Source organism: Eumetopias jubatus, unplaced genomic scaffold (assembly GCF_037043125.1).
Source record: "Eumetopias jubatus isolate StellerSeaLion01/CBP00866 unplaced genomic scaffold, mEumJub1_p1.0 scaffold_4, whole genome shotgun sequence".
Classification (NCBI taxonomy): domain Eukaryota; kingdom Metazoa; phylum Chordata; class Mammalia; order Carnivora; family Otariidae; genus Eumetopias; species Eumetopias jubatus.
In genome coordinates this window covers 34,872,151-34,899,882 of record NW_028274810.1, presented here as the reverse complement: position 1 = coordinate 34,899,882, position 27,732 = coordinate 34,872,151, and the positions used below count along the sequence as shown (strand labels likewise).

Below are 27,732 nucleotides of genomic sequence, written 5' to 3'. Positions count from 1 at the left end.
TTTCTGGTCTTCTATTTCCAGTTCTCTTTGGGTTTCTGATGAGTTCTGGTTCCTTTTGCTTTAGAATTAAACATTATTTTATCCATCATTAACAATTCCTAACCTGACCCCCTTTCTCCTTTTTATTAATCTTATATTATTTGCCTTGTAAAACCATATTGCTTTACTATAGAATAATTAAATCTATGGGGCTCGGGGTAAGAATGCTGCATTCAGATCCTGACTGCCATTTACTGGCTATGTGATCTTGGTAAGTTACTGAAACTGTGTACCTCAGCTTCCACACATAAAATGAAGATAATATTCATACTTACCTTAAGAGAGTTATAGTGAAGATTGAGAGAATCTCTGCCCTAGTAAGCACTAAATAAATGTTAACTATCAAAATTATTCACTCTGCCTCAATAATAATTAGCACATACCAGACTCTCTTTTTTTTGTTTGTTTTTGTTTTTTAGAGTTTATTTTTTTAGAAAGTTTTAGGTTCACAGCAAAATTGTGAGGAAAGTACAGGGAGTTCCCATATACCATCTGTCCCCACATATACACAAGTCTCCCCACTATTAAAACTCCACACCAGAGCAGACTCTTTTGATATACTTGCATAAAAACCCTCTGCCCGTCCCCCCTGCTCACATTTTCTCTCTCTCTCTCTCTCCCAGGAGTCCTTAAATAAATAAATCTTTAAATAAAATAACTTTCAGGTTAGTTTTCACAGCTACCTTTATTCATTTCATTAGAAAATTTTATTAATTTTCACACTGTACTGTACAGAAAATACAAAGTGTATGTCTATATGCAGGAAATGAACCAGAATTAGAAAGTACATAAAATATTTTTCAAGAGGAATATGTGCAATTTTTTATAAAAAGACCTGGTCTCAGGATGCCTGGGTGGCTCAGTCGGTTAAGCATCTGCCTTTGGCTCAGGTCATGATCCCAGTGTCCTGGGATTGAGTCCTACATCGGTCTCCCTGCTCAATGGAGAGCCTGCTTCTCCCTCTGCCTGCTTCTGTGCGTACTCACTCTCTCTCTCTCTCCAACAAATAAATAAATAAAATCTTTAAAAAAAAAAAATCTGATCTCTTCTTTGTTTTAGGTCACTTTTACAGTAACACGCAATAAAATGATTGTGTAAACTGAAGTCAAACATACTGAGGTCATACTGTATTGACCTTTATACAGGTAATGTCCCAACATTGATAAGGTTTAGGACTATATATATGGAGACAGAAACGAAGTGAAAGAAAAGCCTTTTGAACAAACCAACTTTGGGGCCAGGAATGCCTTGACAGGAACAATGGGGTTATTAAGTTTGGTCTTCCTTTTAGTCCTATACCTGCTGCAGGGATCTAATACTTCCCTTGTTCAGCTGAATAACAATGGGTATGAAGGCATTATCTTTGCTATAGACCCTCGAGTGCCAGAAGATGGAAAAATAATTGAACAGATAAAGGTAAGAAAGAAGTGGAATTTCTTCCATTTGAATTGTGGAGAAGAAAAAAAGTTAGTAGTTAATAATTATGAACTTCTGAATGTTACAGGAAGCTTAAAAGCAGCATGGTACAGTAAAAATAATGCTGGAATGGCAGAGAACTTCCAATTCGGAAGTTCTAGGTGGGGTTCTACCCTGTCTCACCATAAGACCAGAGACAAGGCACAGAGCCTCTCTGATCTCAGTTTCTTCATCTATAAATGAGCAGTTGAACTCATCTGTTCTTTAAACACTTATTTAATGAATACTTATAACATGTCAGGGAGATAAAACAGTGAATTAAAAATTCCTTGCCTTCGTGCAGTACACATTCCTTTTAGATGATATAGATAATAAAAACATGTAAAAGTATAGCAGGTCAGATGGTAGTAGGTTGCCATGGAGTAAAGTAAATCAGCAAAGGGGGATAGGCAGTGTTGGTGGGGCTGGGTGGGAGGAGAATGTGGGTTACTGTTTCATGTGGGGCAGTCAGGGAAGGCCTCACCATTGATGGTGACATCTGAGTGGAGACCTGAGATGAGTAAGGGAGGAACCCATTGAAAATCTGGAGGCGGGAACAGCAGGCACAGCGAGCATACTTGATGTGACCAGCAGGAGGTGATGGCCAGGAAGAAGGGTGGGGAGAGCTGAACATGGAGACAGAGGGCCCAGACCACTGGAAAGACTTGGGCTTTTACTTCCATGGAAGGTTTCTGAGCAGAGGAGGGGTGTGCTCTTTCATGCATGTGCTGGGCACTCTGAGTGCAGTGTTGAAGAAATTCTGTAAAGGTCTCTTCTACTTGTCATTCATCCTATATAGCTCTGTTGTAGCATAGAAGTATGGAGGGACACCAGGTAGGAAGCTGTTGCGGTGAGAAGTGATGGTGACCAGGTACAGGGATGTTGTGCTAGAGACCATTAAAGTGGTATAATTCTGAACATATTCTGAGGGTATCATAGACAAATTTGCTGATGGTTTAGATGTGGCATGGGGGAGGTGAGGAGGAAAAAAGAGAAGTCAAGGAAGACTTCAAGGGTTTTGGTCTGAACACTAAGAAGGATGGAATTATCATCAGTTGAAAGGTGAAGACTGTAAATGGAAAAAATTTGGCAGATGGGAGATCAGGACTTAGTTTGAAGCATTTTGAATTTGAGATGCTTATTAGATATCCATATAGATGGAGATAGGAATCTGAATTCAAGGGGGAAATTTGGGGGGAGATAAAAATTTGGGAGTCATCAGTGTGCAGAATGAGATTTAAAGCCATGGGAATAAATGACTTCACTAAGAAGTACAGATGGAGAAGGAAAATGTTCCAAGACTGAACCAAGGAATTTGATTTCTAAAGTTTCTTCCAACTATATCATCTCACATAATAGATTGGTGTTACAGTCATGCAAATTAGCTCTGTCTGGCCCTGACATCAACATTTACTAATTCCTTACACTCAGTTCCTCCACTACTGTATCTTTAGGCTCACTGATTTAGCCTTCTGCATGCATGTTGCTATCCATCAGAAGCTGATGTGCTTGACCTGGGTGGTGAGCAGGTGATTCTGTGGCTGTCATTTATTACTCATTCTGAATAAATTCTTGAAGCATAACTGTGTTCATTTATTGATAACTTTTGAATTCCAGGAAAAAAAAGATTCCTTTACTGAAGAGCACAGGCTTGAATAGCAGTTAATATAGCTGATTCTGAATGATGGCTTCTTAGTGTTCAGGAATAATCAGTTTCAAACTTTTCTGAACATCAGAAATCAGTATTTGAAAGAATTATTTGTAGGGGCAAAAAAATTTATTAAAATGTCCTCTACTGAACACCACAAAAGTTCAATTATTAGTAGGTAGACATGCCTCTAGATTACACAATGTTTCCTGACATTCTCCCAGCCCTCTACAAAGTCCTTGCATTTATATTATCAGGCAACCTTGTGAAATTCTCTCATCCACATTATACAGAAGAGAAAACTCTAGTTGGAGAAGTAAATAATTTTCCAAGGTCAAATTAAATAGCACAAGGCGCCTGGGTGGCTCAGTCCTTAAGTGTCTGCCTTTGGCTCAGGTCATGATCCCAGGGTCCTGGGATCGAGTCCCACATCGGGCTCCCTGCTCCACAGGAAGCCTGCTTCTCCCTCTCCCACTCCCCCTGCTTGTGTTCCTGCTCTTGCTATCTCTCTCTGTGTCAAATAAATAAATAAAATCTTTAAAAAAATTAAATAGCACAATTACAGCTGAGATCCAACACATGGGCTTTGAAGGCTGACAAATCTGGGTTTGAGTTCCGGCTTATATAAGGTAACGAAGATTACTCTTTTTTTCTAACTGGTGAACCAATTTGCAGAACCAACTTACTTTGGGGATATTATCTGACCATAATAAGATTCATGCTGAATTTACTCATAATTCATGACCTGAGATGTCAATTGTCAACTTTCCTTATTCCTTTTATTCATGTGTCTTCTTGGTTTGAAAGTACTCATTTTTTTTGAAACATTGATAATACTAGTCATCTTTGATCCAACTAGGATATTATAGGAATTCTGAGAAGGAATTTTGAAAGAATATTATAGAAATTTTGCTTGGAAAGCCTGTGAGAACCATAATTATCCACCCTAGTATGCCCTAAGGGATCATAATCATCTGACACAGGTCTGTAAAATCCTTCAGTGACCTGAGAATATACCACTACCCAAGGCAGTTGCACAGAGCTAAGGATACTACAAAGTAAATGGAATACCTTGGAGTTATACAATGCACAACCCACACAACTGTACACAGTTTGTTCATGTTATCTCCCTGCTATGCCATAAAACTGTATACTTTTCCAAACTGTACCACAACTCAAATCACCATATATAATTTTTATCTCATAGAAAGAGATAGCCATTGCTTCAAGCAAAATGTGACAACTGGCTGATATCTAAATACTCCAAAACAAAAATGAGGAAAGGCATCCTAGGGAATAGGAAGAGAATACTTTCATCCACTTTAGGTCAGTGATGAAGTAATTGCCAACCTACTTTAGGAGATCTCTGAAGCCCCTTTCCTAACTCTTAGCTAGTTCTTTGGGCCTTCAGTTCTCTGCACTCTGGCTTCTGACTGATGCCATGGCTCTGAACCCAATCAGTTTGCTGATCTCTTCAATGCATATGAGTCAGCACACTGGACTCTCTTCAAGAGAACAAGACAGGAGCCCTGGGATTCCTGAAAAAAGAATAATTCTATTGTGGGCTTGCGTGAGGTCAGGAAGCATCATGGAGGAGGACAGCCCATCCTGAAGGAAACAACACTGTTGACTGGGATATTGCCAGCAAGATGAAGAGTTTGATATTGTCATCCAGCACCCAGGATCCTTCAATTATTCAGTGGTTTTGATCATGTTGAATAGATCACCCTTAAGAAGCATTCATCCACCTATTTCTCCTACTAGTTAGTAAGTTCTAGAAAGGGACTATCTCCCTTATTAATCATTGCACCTTTGGGTTCAAGATACTGAACAGTATAAAATGATATTATTTTCAGCTTGATGGCAGAACAGCAAGCTCTGCCTATGATTATAAAGCTCTGAATCTCCTATGAATTTTTCTATCATTCCACCCCCAAGCCCCAATCCAGCTGCCTCTCCTGGAGAGTGTGAGTATAACGAAAAACCTCTCCTATGTCCCATCCCTACAGACTGTTCTCAGCTTGCATTAGCTAAGGCTGGTCTCTACTAAGATTTATTAACAGTAATGATATCAACCAGTTTTATGACTGCCTATGTGTAGGGTACTATATAACTCATTTCATGTTTATGTTAACCTTAAAGAAAGGCTGTAATAGTCCATTTAAGAAATGAAGAAACTGAGCTTCAGAGTGTTAAACTGGCCAAGCTCTATTACCCAGAAGGTGCTAATGCCAATACTGGAACCAAGTAGATGACTCTAAAGTCTAGGCCTTTGTAGGGGCGCCTGGGTGGCTCAGTTGATTAAGCATCTGACTCTTGATTTTGGCTCAGGTCATGATTTCAGGGTAATGAGGTTGAGCCCTGTGAGGGGCTCCACGCTGGTCATGGAGCATCTCAAGATTCCCTCTCTCCCTCTCCCTCTGTCCCTCCACCACCCACCCCCATGCTCACACGCATGCACTCTCGCTCTCTCTAAAAAGGAAAAAAAAATAAAGTCTGTGCCTTTGTCATTTTACATAATTTCTCTTAACAGCAAACAGAAGCATTTGCCCTTTGATGAAGGATTACAGGAAACTCAAAGCCTTTAATGTGTAAGATTAAGATATAATTTGGACTGATAATTAGCAGAACTAGAACTGTGTGACAGAGACCCTGCTCACTAGTCAGTTGCTTTGTCTATCCACTCTTAAATTGGGAAATGCCTGTGGTGAAGCCCTGCTCATTTAGTCCACTGTTACTTGGCCATCCTTACATATTTTTTCCTTTAATAACAGGACATGGTGACTACAGCTTCTACTTACCTGTTTGAAGCCACAGAAAAAAGTTTTTTTTTCAAAAATGTATTAATACTAATTCCTAACAACTGGAAGGAAAACTCACAATACAAGAGGCCAAAACATGGAAGCTACAAACATGTAAGAGTCAAAACGCTTCTCTTAAAAAATTATATTTTCTGGTGATCCCCAGTTTTGCAGCATATTGATTGTTTTAGAGTTTTTTTAGGCTGATGTATTAATTGCACCACCTACCCTCCCTGGTAGAGATGAACCATATACCAGGCAGTTCACAGTCTGTGAAGAAAAAGGAGAATACATTCATTTCACCCCTGACTTTGTACTTGGAAAAAAACAAAAGGAATATGGACCATCAGGTAGGAATTTTTGTTAAAACACATGTTTTGCAAATTATTCTAACATGCAGCTTTGTATCCAGGTTAAGTGTACAGGCCTTGGAGTCAGAGTCTCTACGTTCAAATCCTGACTTATCAATTGTGTGTGACCTTGGACAAATGACCTAGTTTCTCTGTTCTTATTTCCTATAAGACAGTAAATAGAAGGTTTCCTACCTTATGGAATTGTTGTGAACACTGAGTTAGATAATCCATATAACTACAGTCGGAACAATGTTTACAAAAATTTGAGCACAGGACAACAATACATTTTTAAGGCATACTTTTTAGATTTAAATTTTTCCATTCTCCACAGCTGGATATTAATCAATCACAAGCTGCCTCCATGGAAGGCAGATGTACGGCAAGCTAGAAAGAGCCAGGATGCCAGTTCTTGGCCAAGAGAAAACACTCATAGGCTGCTAGTTGCTGATACTATTATTCAACCTATTTGGCTTAACCAGATGAACTGTCTATAAGTGATCATTTTTACCTAGAAAAATGACAATTTCATCTAGTTCAATCTAAAAGTGAAAATCATTGGTTCAAATGAACTAAAGGATATAGATACAAATCATTGTTAAAGGAAGGCTCAACTCACATGTCACCATTCAGTGAAAACCTTCCTAAATCCTAAAATCTCCTTCTCCCATTGTCCTTTCAATGAGCACATAATAAGTCTCTTGTCTCTGTCGAATGTTCAGCTAGCCCTAGCCCTGGTCCTCATTGTCACCTGGGCCTATTCCCCACCCCAGCGTAAAATCTCTATCATCCTATCCCACCCCAGTCTTATCTGTCCCTCAAACTTTAGCTTGACCATGTCTGTTCTCCTTGGTACCTCTAATCCTTTTCACCTTTCTAACCTATAGTCTCTTTCCTGGCTGGCATATCCAGCAAAATCAGTCATTTCAACTATAAATATAAAAACCTCAACTCCCTCATCATTCATATCCTTATGTTTCATTCAACTTGCCAAATCCTCTGTACTGAGTTTCCAGCCAGTTTCCTTTGGCTCCTGTTAATGTATTACCAAGACTGTGATAGAAAATTATAAAACTAATGGTATCATTATATAAACAGGTTTTCCAAGCTCAGAGAAGCTCTCAAAGCTATTCAACAATATTTGAACCTACCTCTTCTTGGCTCCCTTTCTCATTCCCCATAGCAGCTCTTCTAAAACTTCTATTTTTCTCAACATCTATAATCACTCTTTTCAATCCCATCAACAGATCCCTATAGTCAAGCTAATTAACATACCTCCTCACACAGTTACCTATCCTTTCCATTTTATTTATTATTTTTTTTTTATATTTGTGGTGAGAGCACTTGAAATCTACTCTCTTAGCAAATTAAAGTGGGCATGGGAGGCAGGGCAACCTGCCATGCACCAAATCCTTGTTGTAGTTGCTGATATGAGGGCTTTTTCCTTCCATACTGAAAGTCCAATTTCACACTTATTAATCTGGTTCCATTTGCCTAGAAAACCTTAAACCAAGGTTTTTAAAGTTCAGTGCACAGAGGAATAACTTAGGGATCTTGTTCATATGCAGATTCTGCTTCAGGAGATCTACAGAAGGTCCAAGATTCTGCATTTCTTGTTAGCCACCAGGTCATGCTGATGCTTCTGGTCCAATGAACACACTTTGAGTAGTAAGGACTTAAAGAAGAAATGTGACTTATGCATAATACTGACACTTCCGCACTACTTTCAGATCTCATGAGTTAATTAGAGTTAGAGAAACACACATTACAGTAGAATAGACTATATGTCCAAATTCCTCTTCTCCATTTTTATACCCTCTGAAGTTTTTCCTAATATTGCTAAAACAGAAATTCTAGTTGTTTCTTCTTCCTGCATTTCAAGCTGTGGATTTACTTTTAGTCTTCCATTTACCCTAAAATCCTTAGCAAAAAAAAAAAAAAAAATTTTTTTTTTAAATTCTAACTCCCTCTCTTTGAGCTTTTCCTAGTCAAGGATTACATCTTATTCATCTTTGTATCTCCTAGTACTTAGTATAGGCTGAATATATATAATTAATAATAATTGCTTTCACATAATTAATAGTTATATGTGTTAAGTACTATAAATTAATTTTATTTGGATGCAACCCAAAATGCTATATCATCTATACCAGTGTTTTTCAATCTTATTTTTTATTATCTACTTCCTCAGGAGCATTTATAGACATTTTTTAACTAATCACATCCTAATGAAATTTTAATATCAAAGATATGTTATATATCTGTTTATGTTGTTGGTAGGAGTAAGCTTTGGAGAAAAAACCATTGTAATATCTATGACTTTTTGCCCCCCAAGAGCCAAAACCCAAAGTTCAGTCTATTCTGCCCATAGCATATACATCATAAATATTTTGTTGATGTAACATGTTGGGTAATAAAAAGATGGTATACTACATAATATAATGAAACATGCTTTTTTATAAATAAAAATTTAATGTTAGCAGTTATTTAAAACCTAAATATAATTTTTTATTGAAAATGTTTCTTAAAATATTTGAGGGACAATTTTGTCACTTGAATTATGATCTTGTATTTGAAATATTTTCCTACAGATAGACTGTTTGTCCATGAGTGGGCCCATCTCCACTGGGGAGTGTTTGATGAGTACAATGAAGATGAGCCTTTCTACAGTGCTAAGTCAAAAAGAGTTGAAGCAACAAGGCATGACCATTTAAATTTTCTTAATTACTTTAGGCTATAACTTCTTAATTTTCTTAGCTTGATTTCTTTTAAATGCCAATCATTTTTTTTACATCCCAATGCAGATAATAGATGTGATATCACAAAAGAGCGCTTCTCTGGGTTTTCTTCTTTTTTTCTTTCTGTCTTTCTTTCTTTTACTTTCCTTATTTTCAGAAAATGTACCTTAAAGTAGCTGGTTGTCTATTTAAAATACACATAACTTTGAGAGCATTTGGTAGCCAATTTGGCATATTTTTATACCTCTGTACCATAGCTGCCAGAACTCATTTGTGCTGAAGTTATACTCTGTGTAAGGGGTTGTATAGTATATGCCAAATCAAAATTATTTATACTACACAAGAACAAAAAAAATGGTTAAGAAATAGTGGTAAATGCGCACTAAATGAGAAATCAATCTTCAAGAGCCAGACAAGGATTTCTTAGGATTTGTAAAGTTCACTTAAAAATATAGATCTAATAATATCACTATTAATCATAGACAATCCTCTTAGTTCTAAGATCAAGAAAGCAAAATGATCGCTGGTAACTGGTTTAAATTAGATGCGATCAACTTAATCAATCTTAGATGCCCTGTTGGGTCTCTGTGGACTTATCAGAAAAAGTATAAACTGAAAGATACTTGATTTCAGTGAAGGCCCTTCCTCTGCCCAGTTGCACCACCAGTTTTAGCACACGTATTTAAGGAGTATTACATTGATTACATTTGTCTATATCATATTCCCCCTAAATGTCTAGTCTCTGCAGTAGAATAGTCATCATGGTTGTTAATGCAGACACCATTATGTACACTGAGTTCTGGGGCAATAGAAGCATACACATATTTAGGAGACTCCCTAAATGACTGAATGAAATCTAGTAATTGCTTCTTAAATTTGAACTGGAAACACATTGAAAAGATGGGATACATTCACATTCCAGCATATTTGTCATAATCACTGCTACCTGTGGCCAATTCCATGCAATAAAATATATGTCAAAAAATGTCCCTACCAGTAAAGACTACTGTCTTAGGCAGTACCTCAATCTTTCTTTTAAGCCACATTTCACTTTGGATAAAAATGCTCCTGAAAAAACAAACACTTGTAGCTATGCCACATCACATTCTTTTGGAGATAACTTCTTTGAAAAGAATTCTTCAAAGAACTTCAAGCTAAGGTAGTACCAAGAATAAGTGTTTTCACAAGTTGCCCTTTCCAGATGCCAACAGTGTATTTATCATCACAAGGCCCCCAGGAGAGATATTTGGAAAAGGGGAATCTCCAGCCATTAGTATTAACAGGACAGAAGCAGCTTTAATCACAACAGGAAACTCAGCCATTGCATATACTAGACATCCCACTTAAAGTTTCTTTCTGCAATTTATTGAAAAACAGTTAACTGCTCTGGTAGGAACCCTTAAATGTTGCTGTCAAAAACAGGATGTATATGGTACATAAATAAGAATAAAGATCTTGATATACAGGTCATTATTAAAAAACTTGATAGAAAGAATACTTAAGATTTTCAAAAATTTTAATAAATAAATAAAATCTTTAAAAAGGGGGGGGCGCCTGGGTGGCTCAGTTGGTTAAGTGTCTGCCTTCAGCTCAGGTCATGATCCTGGGGTCCTGGGATCGAGCCCCGCATCAGGCTCCCTGCTCCTTGGGAGCCTGCTTCTCCCTCTGCCTCTGCTGCTCCCCCTGCTTGTGCTCTCTGTCAAATAAATAAAATCCTTAAAAAAAAAAGATTTTCAAAACTTTTAATTGTTAAGTTGCCTCAAAGACTAATTGTTATATATTTTCAGATGTTCCACAGGTATTACTGGTATAAATAGAGTTTATAAGTGTCAAGGAAACAGTTGTATAATTAGAGGATGCAGAATTGATTCTCAGACAAAACTGTATGAAAAAGACCGTCAATTCTTCCCTGATAAAGATCAAACTGGAAAGGCATCCATAATGTTTATGCAAGGTATTAATTCTGTAAGTATGCCAACTATAATTTAACAGCATATATTTATATTCAAAAGATATGTTATCATGTTTATAAAATATCTGGGCAGGTTACCTGAGAGATTAGACATATTAATAATAGAGTTCTTTAAATATTAACTGGCATATGGTAAGCACAACTATTGTTAGCTAGCTAGTGTTAGCTATTATTACAATTATTCTAAACCTATGTTACTATTATGATTCCTCAATGAATCATATTTCATTAAATAAATGACATATTTGACAAGCAGATCTTTTATTTTTCAGATTTGTTGTTGAATTTTAAATGCATTGTATATAAAAAGTTTTTTCACTTTATTAACCTTTTAGGTTGTTGAATTCTGTAATAAAGAAAACCATAACAGAGAAGCTCCAAGCCTACAAAACAAAATGTGCAATTCCAGAAGTACATGGGAGGTGATCAGCAATTCTGAGGATTTTAAAAATACAACATCTTTGGTGGCACCACCCCCTCCACCTGTCTTCTCATTGCTGAAGATCAGAGAAAGAATTGTGTGCTTAGTACTTGATAAGTCTGGAAGCATGAGTGTAAGTTTGTGGGCCCATTTTTCCTGGATGTAAGGACACGGAAGTGACTGAATAGCTAAGAATATTCTGAACACTACCTGATTGTTCTAAATTGCATGGTGGCATAAGTACTTTCACCTCCTATGATCGTGACCTCAAGAGGGGCAGTGAATATTGTAATGAAAGAAGTGTGGCAATAGAGTTAAAAAGACCTAACCCAAGATCCAACTCCAGAAAATGGAGAGTTTATTGAGGGGCACTTTTAGACTCTTTATTTTTTTTTATAATGTTCCATTTCTTTTTTTTTAAAAAGATTTTATTTATTTGAGAGAGAGAATGAGATAGAGAGAGCATGAGAGGGGGGAGGGTCAGAGGGAGAAGCAGACTCCCTGTTGAGCAGGGAGCCCGATGCGGGACTCGATCCCAGGACTCCAGGATCATGACTTGAGCCGAAGGCAGTCGCTCAACCAACTGAGCCACCCAGGCACCCTAGACTCTTTAGTAAAGCCTCAGGATCAGAACTAAAGACTTTTAACATGGACATGCTTTCTACTGGAAACACTTAACAGACATGAGGAGAGAGTGGATTAGGGTCTCTGAACTCCATTCCAAGTCAAGGAACAAGATCAACCAGAAGAATTGTTAATGTGGCTTTACCTTATTTGTATCATCTATATAAATGACCTCTTTATATTCAAAGACACAGGCAAAAAGCATCACTATAATGAAGATACAGTCAGATTCAGCCATTCATTTCTTCTATCAGTCAATGAATGGAAGCCATTGTGCCAGGCTCTAGGAATAGAACTCATATCCTTAAAGAGTTCACAGTTGAAAATTTTCTCTCTCTTCTCCATTACCTGGTTAACTCATACATATTCTTCAAATTTGGTAAGAGGTACCCATTTCCTCCCGGAGGAGATGGGCTGGGCTTCTAGGCTGACTAATGGTCCTTCTGCCAGTCTCCCACAATGACCTGTGCAAACCTCTATTACGATATATTATACTGAAATTACACATTTCTCTCCCACTAGACTGGGAGCTCCTCTAGGACTTGAAGCAGTGTTTTATTCATCTTTGCATCCCTTCTGCCTGGAACAGGGTTTATCACGTATAAGCACTCAATAAATAATTGTGGAAATGGACTACAAATGAGCGAATATAATGTGATAAGGCACCCAGAAGGATGGCATATTTGAGGCAGAACAGAGTGTGCTAAAGATCAAGAAAAATGTCTTCAACAAAAGGGGCCTGGGTGGTTACTGAAAAACACAGAAGATGACACAGCTGAATGAAATAATCCACAATAGCAGAGTTTCAGAAAGAGCATCAGAATGCTAGAAACCTATACATAGAAGTGGCCTAGGAAGTGTTGCTGGAGAGAGATGAAGCTCCTTATTGGGAAAAGATGAGTAACCTCCTTTGGACAAGACAGACAAGATACAGGTAGAGCTAAGTTTAAAGGTAAAACAAAGTGGCAGAGAGAAAGCCCTCAAAGATGGAGATGTAAGAGCAGTTTTTCACTATGACTTGGTTCTAGGTAGTTCAGAGGGAAATTTGGATTGTGTTGGGGGGGAGGGTACCAGAGATCAGTTGGTGATAAGGGACTGGAAAAGACAAATGTATGAAAAGACTTACATCCTGGGCATTCATCTAGGAAAGATGGATGTGAGTTTTAATGAGTTCTTTGATAATTAATTCCAACTAATTCCATTTAATCCAGTGGTAGGGAAGTGGTGAGGAGAGGTTAGGAGCAGAAGAGGAAATGGGGGAGGTAGGTACTGGGCCTCTTAGAATGTAACTGCATCTTGAGTTAGTTTCATCTTTTGGGAAGTCCCCAAGTGGATGGGGAGATTTCAGTCTGTAGATGGAGTCCATGATAGTCTGATTTGACACTGTGGGATCTGGGAAGCGGTTTCATCTTGACACAACTGGAACAGAGGATCCCAGGAGTTATTAGGCAGTCTCTAAGATATGAGTCATCACCCCCCAATTCCAACCCAACCCCCACCCTATCCTCCACCTCTAATTTGGGTGCTTAGCAGCCAAGAATCGGCTCTAGTTAAAGCCTATGTTCTTTACTATACCATATGTATTCCATAATACACATAACTATATTTTCCAATTTTATCAACTGAAAGAAAATTGCTTTCTTTAATAACACTAATTGCTATTGGTAAAAAATTAACAACAAATGTTATACACTCATTTTATGTGATCTGCTATTATTTGCCAATTGAAAACCCTTTGGTTGTTTTTCTTGATCTTTTTCATTCAGGGTTTTAATCGCCTAAATCGAATTAATCAAGCAGCAAAACATTTCCTGCTGCAGACCATTGAAAATGGATCCTGGGTGGGGATGGTGCACTTTGATAGTACTGCCAACATTAAAAGTAATCTAATCCAAATAATAAGCAGCAAGGAAAGAAACAACTTCTTGGAGAGCTTACCTACAGCAGCTAATGGAGCAACTTCTATCTGTCCTGGAATTAGATCAGCATTTCAGGTGAAAACCATACTGCAAATATAGTTTGTTCTTTTTAAAAAAATATTTAATGCCACATTCTGCAGTTATATTTTTGGAGTCTAGTTGACCTGAGTACTCAAGACTGAAATGTCATTGTCATTTAACCCAAGTAGAATTTTTCATAGCCCTGCACCCATGTAACTTCATTTGAGCAAACATTCCCTGCAGCAGATGGACAGAAAATTTTTAAAAAAAGGTGTTGATTGCAGATTCTATTATTTTAAAAGATGCTATCTTCTTTTCTGCACACTTTCATTTTCTCTGTACATTTTTTCTAGTATCCTGTAAGTCTTTTGATCTAGGAACACCAATAATTATGTTCTGATTGTATCTGCAGGTAATTAGAGAAGTATACCCTCAAATAGATGGATCTGAAATTGTCCTGCTGACTGATGGGGAGGATAACTCTGCAAAGAATTGCATTGATGAAGTGAAACAAAGTGGGGCTATCATTCATTTGATTGCTTTGGGACCATCTGCTGATCAAGCCATCATAGAGATGAGTGCTATAACAGGTGAAATATGACCCATATATATAAGTCCTTTGAAAACAATGCATAAGTGTAAAGGCTCACAACAATTTCTCTCAAGCTCTTGCCCTGCAGGTGCTGTGCCAGGACCTTGGAACCAGGGTCAAAACAGACCTGATCTCTGTTTTCAAGGTGCTCACAGTCCAGCTGGCTGGAGAGACAAATAAAACTACTAATCAAATAGCATAATCAGATGACATCCCTCCATGACAGGAGAAATATATAGAAATAAAGCACTATGTGAGGAGAGGAACCATTAATTCTCCCAGGGTTATATAGAGTCAGAGAAAGAAGGCATGAGAGATGAGGTGACTTCTGAGCTGGGCCTTGAACAAGGTGTTTACTTTTTCTGGAGAAAGGAGGGGTGAGAGAAGATGATCAGGTTATGAACAAAAAAATCATGTTGGATGACAATGCAAGGCACATGGAGAGATAGTGGGAAATCCATGAAACCAGAGCATGCTATGGGGTTGGGGCTGGGGACAGATGGGATTAACAGAGGCTCAGGCTGAATAAATCTAAATAACAACAAAATTTCTAGATGAACTACAGGGTAGATGCTATCTTAGGTACAGAGACATAATGAAAATGGACCACATGTTTTCAGTGCCTTCTTAAACGTAGTAGAATAAACGAAATTTATAACATTATGAATATTAATTATTGTATTGGGTTGACTTCTAATGCTACCAAATATATACTTGCTTTTTTTTTTTTTAAAGATTTTATTTATTTATTTGAGAGAGAGAGAATGAGAGATAGAGAGCACGAGAGGGAAGAGGGTCAGAGGGAGAAGCAGACTCCCTGCCGAGCAGGGAGCCCGATGCGGGACTCGATCCTGGGACTCCAGGACCATGACCTGAGCCGAAGGCAGTCGCTTAACCAACTGAGCCACCCAGGCGCCCTATACTTGCTTTTTAATGCTTAGTCGCACAAACTCCCATCATTTCAAAGTACTTTTATGGCCATTATAAAATTTATTTCTGTCCCAAGTGTCCATCTCAATTTGTCTCTGTTGCTTACTGACTTTCTATCTTCCCATTGCCAGTTATTGTCAGGATACCTCAATATGACAGTTCTTTAACCTTTCTGAACTGATTCTGACCCACTTTGGCTGAAAAATCTGAAGGCCAGAATGATCATAACTGTATCTTAAAAGTGAATAATTACCCTAAAGAGCTACACAGTCTGTGGGCTCTAACACATGGAACTGTAACATCTTCTTTCATATTCTGTGATTTTTTCACGGATTTCAGCGAGGAATATTTCTACAAGTGAGATATAAAGACCACTTACGTTTCCTAGTTATGACAGTTTTAAATTAACATTTCATTGTTAATCTTTACATATCCTGACTTTGTTCTATTTTAATAATATATACTGAAACTATGATTTTGTATACCCTGTTACCTTATTAATCACTAAAATGTGATAGGTATGTATTTTCTAGAGAGCAACCTACTTAATGCATTTACATTTTAGGAGGAAACCATTTTTTTTCTTCTGATGAAGCCCAGAATAATGGCCTCATTGATGCTTTAGGGGCCCCTGCATCAGGAAACACTGATCTTTCCCAACAGCCTCTTCAGGTCAGAGGGTTACCACTCTTCAGGTCTCTGTGTTTACATTTAGCCATAACCAAAAAATAAATCAGTTGTTATAAGTTTTGAGTCCTACATTTTTCTCAAAGTAATTTTTTAATTAAAATTAAGATTTCAGTATGAAATAGAAATCATTCTTTAGATATGACTATATTAAGTATTAAAATCAATATATTTTTTCTTTTTCTTTTCCCACAGAGTTTGGTTAAGGGATAACATCAAAACTCAATAATGTTAAATTTTCTGCCAAAAATAGACCTTGTCTCATAATATAGCTTTCATTTTTCTATGAATACATAAAAATATCTCACACTTCCAAGATTTCCCCCACCCTTCACTGCTGTGAAATAGATTTAAATTAGATGAATGCACTCAAGAACCCAGTTTGGAAATGGAAACAATGTATCTTGGAAATAATTTATCAGAAAAAAAGACAGTGAATAATCATTGTATATCTACAAGTTTAGGGCTTATCTTACCTCTTCAACTACTTTTTTCACTGACTTTTTATTTTATTCATCTCTCTTCTGACCTCTACTTCTTTTCTCATTTGTGTTTCAACAATACCACCGTCTTCTATTTAGATTCAGAACTTTTGAAAACTTCCTTCTTCATTCACATCCCATGTAAAATGCCAACACAGCCTGTTTCCTTAAAAATATTTTTTACAAAATTGTTTCTGTCAATACCCATTCCCACCAAGTTTGTATCATGTCATTTCATCTTCCAGTTCATCAAGTCATTGTCCACATTACAACTTGCCATGATCACCTAAACAAACCTATTTTCCTCTATTCTCCAACAATGAAGAGCAAGAAGGTATAGGATTCAGAGTTAAGACAATATGTGCAGATTGGTTTGGAAGTTGGGTTTGTAGCTTCACCTTGAAAACAGTTTAAAAATTCATCTGAGATCTAGTTTGGCAGTGTATGGAGAATAAACTGAAGGAGAATAAAGTTCATTTCTGAAGGTTCCAATCTGGATGACTGAGAAAATGATGATAAAATTGACATAAAGAAGGCGAAGTGATTTTAAGGATATTATTTTCTGCTCTATTTTAACCTTGTGTTTTGAGTGGATGGTGGGACATTAAAATGAAATATTCCAAAGGAGTTTTAAAATGAGAAAGCCGATTGTGGGAAATCATCCAGAAAGGAGGCACATACATGCAGGATATGCTCAAAGTTTCAAGAATGGCTTTCTAAATGATGTGGAAAGAAGAAAAAGTTCTGTCCCCCTCACTTGAAATGCCTATAGGTTCTTAAGTAGAGAAATAACAAAAAGAAAACTAATTTTTGAAAGGTTAACCTGGATTTGTGTACATGATGTATATGTCATGGGAGAGAATAGTGAGAACAGTTAGAGGTATGCTGCAATACTCTGAGTAGATGGGAACCTGAATTTGGATGGTGGCAGCTAGAATACAGAGAAAAGGTTGCATGTCACTCTTTACTCAGTTATTTTCCCCTAGTACTACTATGTAGCCAAAGCCTTCCAACTTAGACTTTCCTGATGGGGTACATGAAAAAGTCACTCACATTCAGATTTGACTTGATAATACTTGGTCCACTCAAAGACATGTCCACTTAACATAGGACTGAGATTTTTGTCATTGCAATGATGTCTTAGTGGTAGAATTCACTCCCTTCTATCAGCACTGGTGTGAAAGTATTTTTGGTTTAAGACTGGTTTAGAATAGAAATGAGATTTCCCATCATTCCTGAAAAGACATACTTATAGAAAGCACTTTCTTGGTCAGTGGATAAACTTGGCTTTCCTTGACAAAGAGCTACCCACAAAGACTTGAAAAACTTCCTTTGAAGGTCCTCTCAGAGAACATCCTATCTTTCACATCTCTTTTCAGGATTCCAATCTTCACAGTTTGCTCCATTTCCACTCATTAGATATGTTTACTGTCTTGTGCTACTCACTCTATTCACGTGTGAAAATTATTTCAAGATTTCACATCAGGAAAATATCCATGTTTGCTTGTCTCATCATTGGATAGTTCTGATTTTCTCTCTTGAGGTCACTTTTTACTGTGTCCCTACTCAAATACTCTAGCCACCACCAGTAAGTACTTTTTTTTAGTTCATCATTTAGATGGATAAACTGAGGGTAACACACACATACACACACACACACACACACACACACACACACACACCCTATAGCTAATTCTTCTTTGAGGCTGTAGCACTCTTTATTGCTAAAGACTTGCTTCGGTGGATGTTTGCCAAGACAATGGAAAAAAAATAACAGGGTCATATCTCCAACTATAAAACCCATTCTCCTGCTTTAATGCTTTTATTATACCATAGCCTTTCCTGAGACTCTGTATTTCCACACTATCTGTCACATCCCAATCAGCTTTCAGAGAGATCACAAGCCTAAGGTAAGATGCCCTATATAAGCTTGTTCTTAGGCCAGAAATTAAAAACTGCATGAAAAATGAAAACAGAATAAAATTGCTCTCTTCTCCAGTCATTAATTTTTAAAATATATTTAAACAGCTTGAAAGTAAGGGGTTAACACTCAACAATAATCCCTGGATGAATGGCACTGTAATAATTGATAGCACTGTGGGAAAGGACACATTCTTTCTTGTCACATGGAGTGGACAGGCTCCTGTTATCTCTCTCTGGGATCCCAATGGAGCACCGATGAAAAATTTCACAATGGATGCAGTTTCCCAAATGGCCTATCTCAATATTCCAGGAACAGCAAAGGTAAGCAATTAGCTTTTACATTTTCTCCCACATTTGTTTTGTAGCTGAAAATACATTGTTCACTATCACAACTATAGGTGTCAATATTTGTATCATCTTCAAAATTATAATAAGATAGAATGTACTTTCTATGCCTATATGGTCCCCAAAATTATGGTGGCAGGAAAAGGAAGAAAGAATGTATACATTAGGAGAAAGAGAAGGGGAAAAAATTAGGTAGGCTAAAAATAACTTTAAAGAGGCAATGAAGGGAGAATCTGTGCAAGTTGGTGTTTAGATAGCTATACAGTCATTCCTTATTAGCACTACCAGATCATAGAATCTGTGGACTTCGAGGTTAAAGAATAAGGCCAAGACCAAGGCAAACTTTCCCAAACTTATTTTTCCCAGCTCAGATTTCCCAACCTTTGGACATCATGCATGACAACAGCCAGGATGCCCTGTCTAAACTGCCTCAGTTCTCCTCCTTTTACCCTCAAAACTCTCAAAACCCTGTATATTCTGTAACATACTTATAAAATTTATTTTAGAGTTGGATAGTAAAAACACAAAAAAGCTTGATCTTGGATACTTACTATATTTCCATTGAATTTTTAGGTGGGTCTTTGGACTTACAGTCTTCAAGCCAAAGCATACCCAGAAACATTAACTATCACAGTAAATTCTCAGGCAGCCAATTCTTCTGTGCCTCCAATCACAGTGAATGCTAAAATGAATAAAGACACAAACAGTTTTCCCAGCCCAATGATTGTTTATGCAGAAGTTCTACAAGGGTATGTACCATTCTTGGAGCCAATGTGACTGCTTTCATTGAATCAAATAATGGAAAAATGGAAGTTTTGGAACTTTTGGATAATGGTGCAGGTAACTCAGTTTTTTATGAATAAGCCTGGAATTTCATAACTCAGGATATATTGTGGGTCCTTGCAGCAGTGTGGGGCAGTAGGACAGACACAAAAGAATTGATGCAAATTATGGATGAACAGCAGGACCAGCAGGAAATTCTGTCCACATAAAACTTATGAAGTTCTTAGCAAGTGTTGTGCACAGAGTAAGCACTCAAAAAATGTTATTTACTCTCATTATTATTTTGTCATCTGGACAACCAATGTCTGTTACCAGTCAAGAAGGTCTCATACAGGAAGTTGAGAACACCATCAAGAATTCCAAACAAGTGTTTCTTAAGCGCAAATCATTAAGAAAGTCTAGCCAGAGTGAGTGAAGCACAAGCAAGCAGATGGGGTTAAGTGATAGAACTTGAGCCCCTAGCAGAGAAGGGGGGAACAGGTAAGAGTAATTCCCAACAGCTGGAAAAAAGTGCAACATGTAGTCTTGGGAACTGAGGCCCAAGGGCAGGTAGAACTGCCAAAACAGATGGAGACATGACTAGAGAATCCGATACCAGGTCTGAATGGCAGAAAACAAGACACAGAGTTGGCCATGCTCTGTCTCCCTGGTCTGTATGGGTAAATAGTACCTTTTTCCCAGACTCTCGATTGTTCTGGGAACTGATCCTTCTTTTGAAAGGGCAGTGAGCAAGGAAATTACCATATTGATAACCTTCTAAGTTGTCAAAATTTTCTATCAGTATGTTTTGCAATATAATTAATTCAGTCAATTTATAATCCTATCAGCAACTAGAGTATGCCCTGTGAAAAATTTAGAAGGTAAAATTGTGCTTTGGTGTTAACTCAGTGCCATCATCTGGTATAATAATATTTTCCTTGACTATTTCCTGACTTTTCCCCTTTTCCCGACCCCTTCCATGCTACATTAAAACTTAACCTGCATCTTGTTTCATTTCTCAAGGTTTTACCAGATGGCTACTGGTTTGTCTTTACCTAAGAAAGTGTTGGTGATAAACAATGACTTGGAGCAGGGGTTCTCAAACTTTAGCATGCAAGGAATCACCTGAAGGGCTTGTTATAAAACAGAATGCTACGCCCTTCCCTCGAAGATCTAAGTAATTTGCATTCCTAATATGATCAAGAGGCATGCAGGTGGTGCTTGTCCAAGGACCTCATTTCAAGAACTGCTGTCTTAGAGTGTTAAACCCCCTGAGAAATGTGTTTGCAATTTAATGAATAACTCTAGTACTGGTGATATCAAGAAATATACTTATGATACAATATTCCTGAGCTCCCCTAAATGTTTATTCTAATAATAAATGGGGGTTTTCCACTGCCAGACCAGGGAGTTAATGGATCATAGAGCAAGAGGTGAGGATACAAAAACAAAACAAAACAAAGAGTAGTTGAAGAGAAGTCAAAATAAGTCATTTTTAGGTGACTACGGTAAGAATTAAATCCTATGCAAAGATACTTTTTCTTTAGTGGGGATCTTTTTGATTTGAACAGGAGATGAGATAATTATGTGTTTAGAATAAGTAAGAGCTGCAAGAAAACCATTTGACTAAAATATGGTAAGAAGAGTACTATAATAATCTTCATAGAAGCTGATAAAGTGAAGGTATTTACTATACATACATAAGCATATGATTTATATATATGTATATATATAATAACACAAGGGTATATCAATTCAACAAGATACTGGTTAGTAGAGCATAATGGAAATATTCCCCAATGGGTCAACCACAAAATAGCCTGATTGAGGGGATGTGCTTATAAAGTCCATATGCTTGGCTTAGAAAGTGCATAAATTTTTCTTTTCCTTTACAATAATACTTTATGCCTTCATTTCTATAACAAGGTGTCGATTCTTTCAAGAATGATGGGGTGTACTCCAGATATTTTATAGCTTATTCAGAAAATGGCAGCTATAGCTTAAAAGTACGGGCTCACAACCGGTACCAAAAGATTGGGATCATTCCCTGCATATTTTCAGACCACAATGCTTTGAAACTAGAACTCAATCACAAGAGGAAAGTCGGAAAGAACTCAAATACATGGAGGCTAAAGAGCATCCTACTAAAGAAGGAATGGGTCAACCAGGAAATTAAAGAAGAATTAAAAAAATTCATGGAAACCAATGAAAATGAAAACACAACTGTCCAAAATCTTTGGGACACAGCAAAGGCAGTCCTGAGAGGAAAGTATATAGCAATACAAGCCTTTCTCAAGAAACAAGAAAGGTCTCAAATACACAATCTAACCCTACACCTAAAGGAGCTGGAGAAAGAACAGCAAATAAAGCCTAAACCCAGCAGGAGAAGAGAAATCATAAAGATCAGAGCAGTAATCAATGAAATAGAAACCAAAAGAACAGTAGAACAGATCAATGAAACTAGGAGCTGGTTCTTTGAAAGAATTAACAAGATTGATAAACCCCTGGCCAGACTGATCAAAAAGAAAAGAGAAATGACCCAAATCAACAAAATCATGAATGAAAGAGGAGAGATCACAACCAACACCAAAGAAATACAAACAATTATAAGAACATATTATGAGCAACTCTATGCCAGCAAATTAGATAACCTGGAAGAAATGGGTGCATTCCTAGAGATGTATCGCCTACCAAAATTGAACCAGGAAGAAATAGAAAACCTGAACAGACCTATAACCACTAAGGAAATTGAAGCAGTCATCAAAAATCTCCCAAGAAACAAAAGCCCAGGGCCAGATGGCTTCCCAGGGGAATTCTATCAGACATTTAAAGAAGAATTAATACCTATTCTCCTGAAACTGTTCCAAAAAATAGAAATGGAAGGAAAACTTCCAAATTCATTTTATGAGGCCACCATTACCTTGATCCCAAAACCAGACAAAGATCCCATCAAAAAGGAGAATTACAGACCAATATCCTTGATGAACATGGATGCAAAAATTCTCACCAAAATACTAGCCAATAGGATCCAACAGTACATTAAAAGGATTATTCACCACGACCAAGTGGGATTTATCCCTGGGCTGCAAGGCTGGTTCAACATCCGCAAATCAATCAACGTGATACAATACATTAACAAAAGAAAGAACAAGAATCATATGATCCTCTCAATAGATGCAGAAAAAGCATTTGACAAAGTACAGCATCCTTTCTTGATCAAAACTCTTCAGAGTATAGGGATAGAGGGCACATATCTCAATATCATAAAAGCCATCTATGAAAAACCTACAGCGAATATCATTCTCAATGGGGAAAAGCTGAGAGCTTTTCCCCTAAGGTCAGGAACGCGGCAGGGATGTCCACTCTCACCACTGCCATTCAACATAGTATTAGAAGTCCTAGCCACGGCAATCAGACAACAAAAAGAAATCAAAGGCATCCAAATCGGCAAAGAGGAAGTCAAACTCTCACTCTTTGCAGATGATATGATACTTTATGTGGAAAACCCAAAAGACTCCACCCCAAAACTGCTAGAACTCATACAGGAATTCAGTCAAGTAGCAGGCTATAAAATCAATGCACAGAAATCAGTGGCATTCCTATACACCAACAACAAGACAGAAGAGAGACAAATCAAGGAGTCGATCCCATTCACAATTGCACCCAAAACCATAAGATACCTAGGAATAAATTTAACCAAAGAGGCAAAGGATCTGTACTCAGAAAACTATAAAATACTCAGGAAAGAAATTGAAGAAGACACAAAGAAATGGAAAAACGTTCCATGCTCATGGATTGGAAGAACCAACATTGTGAAGATGTCAATGCTACCTAGAGCAATCTACACATTCAATGCAATCCCCATCAAAATACCATCCACTTTTTTCAAAGAAATGGAACAAATAATCCTAAAATTTGTATGGAACCAGAAGAGACCCCGAATAGCCAGAGGAATATTGAAAAAGAAAAGCAAAGCTGGCGGCATCACAATTCCGGACTTCCAGCTCTATTACAAAGCTGTCATCATCAAGACAGTATGGTACTGGCACAAAAACAGACACATAGATCAATGGAACAGAATCGAGAGCCCAGAAATGGACCCTCAACTCTATGGTCAACTTATCTTTGACAAAGCAGGAAAGAATGTCCAGTGGCAAAAACACAGTCTCTTCAACAAATGGTGTTGGGAAAATTGGACAGCCACATGCAGAAGAATGAAACTGGACCATTTCCTTACACCACACACAAAAATAGACTCCAAATGGTTGAAAGACCTAAACGTGAGACAGGAGTCCATCAACATCCTAAAGGAGAACACAGGTAGCAACCTCTTCGACCTCAGCCACAGCAACTTCTTCCTAGAAACATCACCAAAGGCACAGGAAGCCAGGGCAAAAATGAACTATTGGGATTTCATCAAGATAAAAAGCTTTTGCACAGCAAAAGAAACAGTTCACAAAACCAAAAGACAACCGACAGAATGGGAGAAAATATTTGCAAATGACGTATCAGATAAAGGGCTAGTATCCAAAATCTATAAAGAACTTATCAAACTCAACACCCAAAGAACAAATAATCCAATCAAGAAATGGGCAGAAGACATGAACAGACATTTCTCCAAAGAAGACATCCAAATGGCCAACAGGCACATGAAAAAGTGCTCAACATCGCTCGGCATCAGGGAAATCCAAATCAAAACCTCAATGAGATACCACCTCACACCAGTCAGAATGACTAAAATTAACAAGTCAGGGAACGACAGATGTTGGCGGGGATGTGGAGAAAGGGGAACCCTCCTACACTGTTGGTGGGAATGCAAGCTGGTGCAACCCCTCTGGAAAACAGTATGGAGGTTCCTCAAACAATTGAAATTAGAGCTACCATTCGATCCAGCAATTGCACTACTGGGTATTTACCCCAAAGATACAAATGTAGGGACCCGAAGGGGTACGTGCACCCCAATGTTTATAGCAGCAATGTCCACAATAGCCAAACTGTGGAAAGAGCCAAGATGTCCATCGACAGATGAATGGATAAAGAAGAAGTGGTATATATACACAATGGAATATTATGCAGCCATCAAAAGGAATGAGATCTTGCCATTTGCAACGACGTGGATGGAACTGGAGGGTGTTATGCTGAGTGAAATAAGTCAATCAGAGAAAGACATGTATCATATGACCTCACTGATATGAGGAATTCTTAATCTCAGGAACAAACTAAGGGTTGCTGGAGTGGTCGGGGGTGGGAGGGATGGGGTGGCTGGGTGATAGACATTGGGGAAGATATGTGCTACGGTGAGTGCTGTGAATTGTGTAAGACTGTTGAATCACAGATCTGTACTTCTGAAACAAATAACGCAACATATTTTAAGAAAAAAGAAAAAGAAGAAGATAGCAGGAGAGGAAGAATGAAGGGGAGTAAGTCAGAGGGGGAGACGAACCAGGAGAGATGATGGACTCTGAAAAACAAACTGAGGTTTCTAGAGGGGAGGAGGGTAGGGGGATGGGTTAGCCTGGTGATGGGTATTAAAGAGGGCACATTCTGCATGGAGCACTGGGTGTTATGAACAAACAATGAATCATGGAACACTACACCAAAACAAATTATGTAATATGTGGTGATTAACATAACAATAAAAAATTAAAAGATTAAAAAAAAAAGAACTAAGGGGTCGATGAGGTTGAGTGGCAAAAAAAAATCATCTTTATTTTTGCCAACCTCTGCTATTTGGCATTTCTTTCAATACCTTTGATTCTATGACCAAGAAAATCAAGATGCTTCTATATCATATTATAGTTGTTGCAGGGATCTTGAAATATCCTCATCTATTACTTCAAAGGAGACCTGCCTCTAGATCCTATTCTTTAATGTGTTAACAAAGAAGTACATACATTACTATATCACAATTCTTGTTGCTTTTGTTTTATCAATATTTTGATAAACTGAATTTCAATATAAAAAAAAAAGTACGGGCTCACAGAGGGTCAAATGTGGCCACACAATACTTAAGGCATCCACTGAACAGAGCTGCACATATACCAGGATGGGTAGTGGATGGTGAGTAATGATATCTGATATCTGGCTTGAATAATTTTGAGTTCATGATTAAAGCTTCTAACATTTTACAACTCAAAGTGTAGCTTTTCCCATTTCTGAAATGAAGTTCTCAGTCATACTGTGTTTGCCTCCAAAATAACCTAAGCTTTGGTATAGTGTCTGGCATCTAGTAAGCACTCAATAAACGTCAGCCATTATTATATTAGTTTGGAGCACCAAACCAACATCAACAATGATATATCAAATTTCTAACTCAAGATAAAGAAAACAGGTTAATGTGTTATGTACCTAAGTACAAGCTTGTGGCAGAATTTATTTTTCAGGTTACATAGATACCTGATTCAGTTTACAAAGATACCTAAATGAGTATTTATTTTGAATGTTTTTATTAAGTCAAAAGCAAAAAAATGTGTAGAGTAAGATGACAATTAGGATTAAGAATGCATTCTTTGTTAGCTTTCCTTCAGCTTGTCCCTTACCTTGTGACTTTTAGGGCTTCTCTGTTGGCAAGTGGAATATAACTTGAAGTATTATTCTGTAGCACTTGTAGCAGGGAGGAAGGGAGAAGCCTGGCACAAGGGGTTTAAAGGGAAACAGTAAAAAGTTCCCCAGGTTTATTCCTAGCTTGGAGATAATTTGAGAAATAAAGCAATTCTTTTTTTAAAGGGCATAAACTGAATTATATAACATTATTCCCATTCAGTGCAGCCTTAATTCCAAAGCGATTGTTATCTGATTCTATCCTGCAATATCCTGGTCAGGATGCTAAAGAAAAAATTCTGCCACCAATTGGATGCTTATGACTTTGTCACCAAACTTAGTAAAATGTGACTGTGTATACATATGAAAAAAGGGGAGGAGCAGGGAGATGTAGAATGAGGATTCAAGTCATTGAGTTCTAAAAATACTAGTATAGACTTGCTCCTTAAATATAGCAAATTTTTAATACAGGAAAAATTGAAGGAAATCCACCAAGAGTCGAAATTGATGAGGATACTCAAACAACCTCGGAGAGTTTCACCAGAACAGCATCTGGAGGTGCATTTGTGATTTCAAATGTTTCAAAACTTCCCTTGCCTCACTTGTATCCACCAAGCCAAATCACAGACCTTGAGGCCACACCTGATGGGGATGAGATCAGTCTGACATGGACAGCACCAGGAGATAATTTTGATGTTGGAAAAGGTAAGGATGAAGTGACATGTAGTGTTGATTAAGTGAAAGGTGCTCACTGCAAAAGCAAGGGTATAAGGGTAGATGGGAGGGAAACAATTTTTAATTGACTTCTCAGTGAAGGATTAATTTTATAATCTGATATTTTCAAATCAATCAAACATGACACATTATAAACTGGTCCCACTTTTCAAACAAAGAACATAGCATTTAGCAATTTAAAAATCAGAATTAAGCTTTCATTGAAAAATTAGTAACGCTTTGGCTATGAGTATAAGCTTTGCATAACTAAACATTTTTTAAGGGGAATAGATAAAAAGGAATTTAACATGATACTCTCCAGTTTCTAAGCTATATGTAATTTTTTTTCTTAGCTGAATGGCATATTATAAGAATAAGTGGAAGTATCCTGGATCTAAGAGACAATTTTGATAATGCTCTCCAAGTAAACACTACTGATCTGTTACCAAACAAGGCCAACTCCAAAGAAACCTTTGCATTTAAACCAGGAAATATCTCAGAAGAAAATACAACTCACCTATTTATTGCCATTCAAAGTGTGGATAAAAGCAATTTGACATCAAAACTATCCAACATTGCACAAGTAGCTTTGTTTATTCCTCAAGCAGAACCTGGTTCTGATGAAAGTCATCCTAATTCCGGAATTAGCGTCTCTTCTTTGGTACTGTTAGTGGTTGGATCTGTGGCAATTGTTAGTATTATTTTAAGTGCCACCATTTGTATCTTACACAAGAAAAAAAATTCAAGAAGACCTAGAACAGGATTTTAA

At 37.5% G+C, this 27,732-nt stretch overlaps 1 protein-coding gene across 1 annotated transcript; it reads left to right on the top strand.

Moving 5' to 3' along the window:
* Nucleotides 1–1,299: 1,299 nt before the first annotated feature.
* On the top strand, nt 1,300–27,732 carry CLCA4 (chloride channel accessory 4). The gene is given in 16 exon segments (XM_028102436.2): nt 1,300–1,455; nt 5,917–6,057; nt 6,146–6,293; nt 8,885–8,993; nt 10,819–10,996; nt 11,339–11,557; nt 13,815–14,042; nt 14,401–14,578; nt 16,076–16,182; nt 18,708–18,923; nt 19,521–19,704; nt 19,707–19,787; nt 21,636–21,732; nt 25,693–25,769; nt 26,721–26,954; nt 27,317–27,732. Coding segments are annotated over 16 exon segments (2,769 nt in total).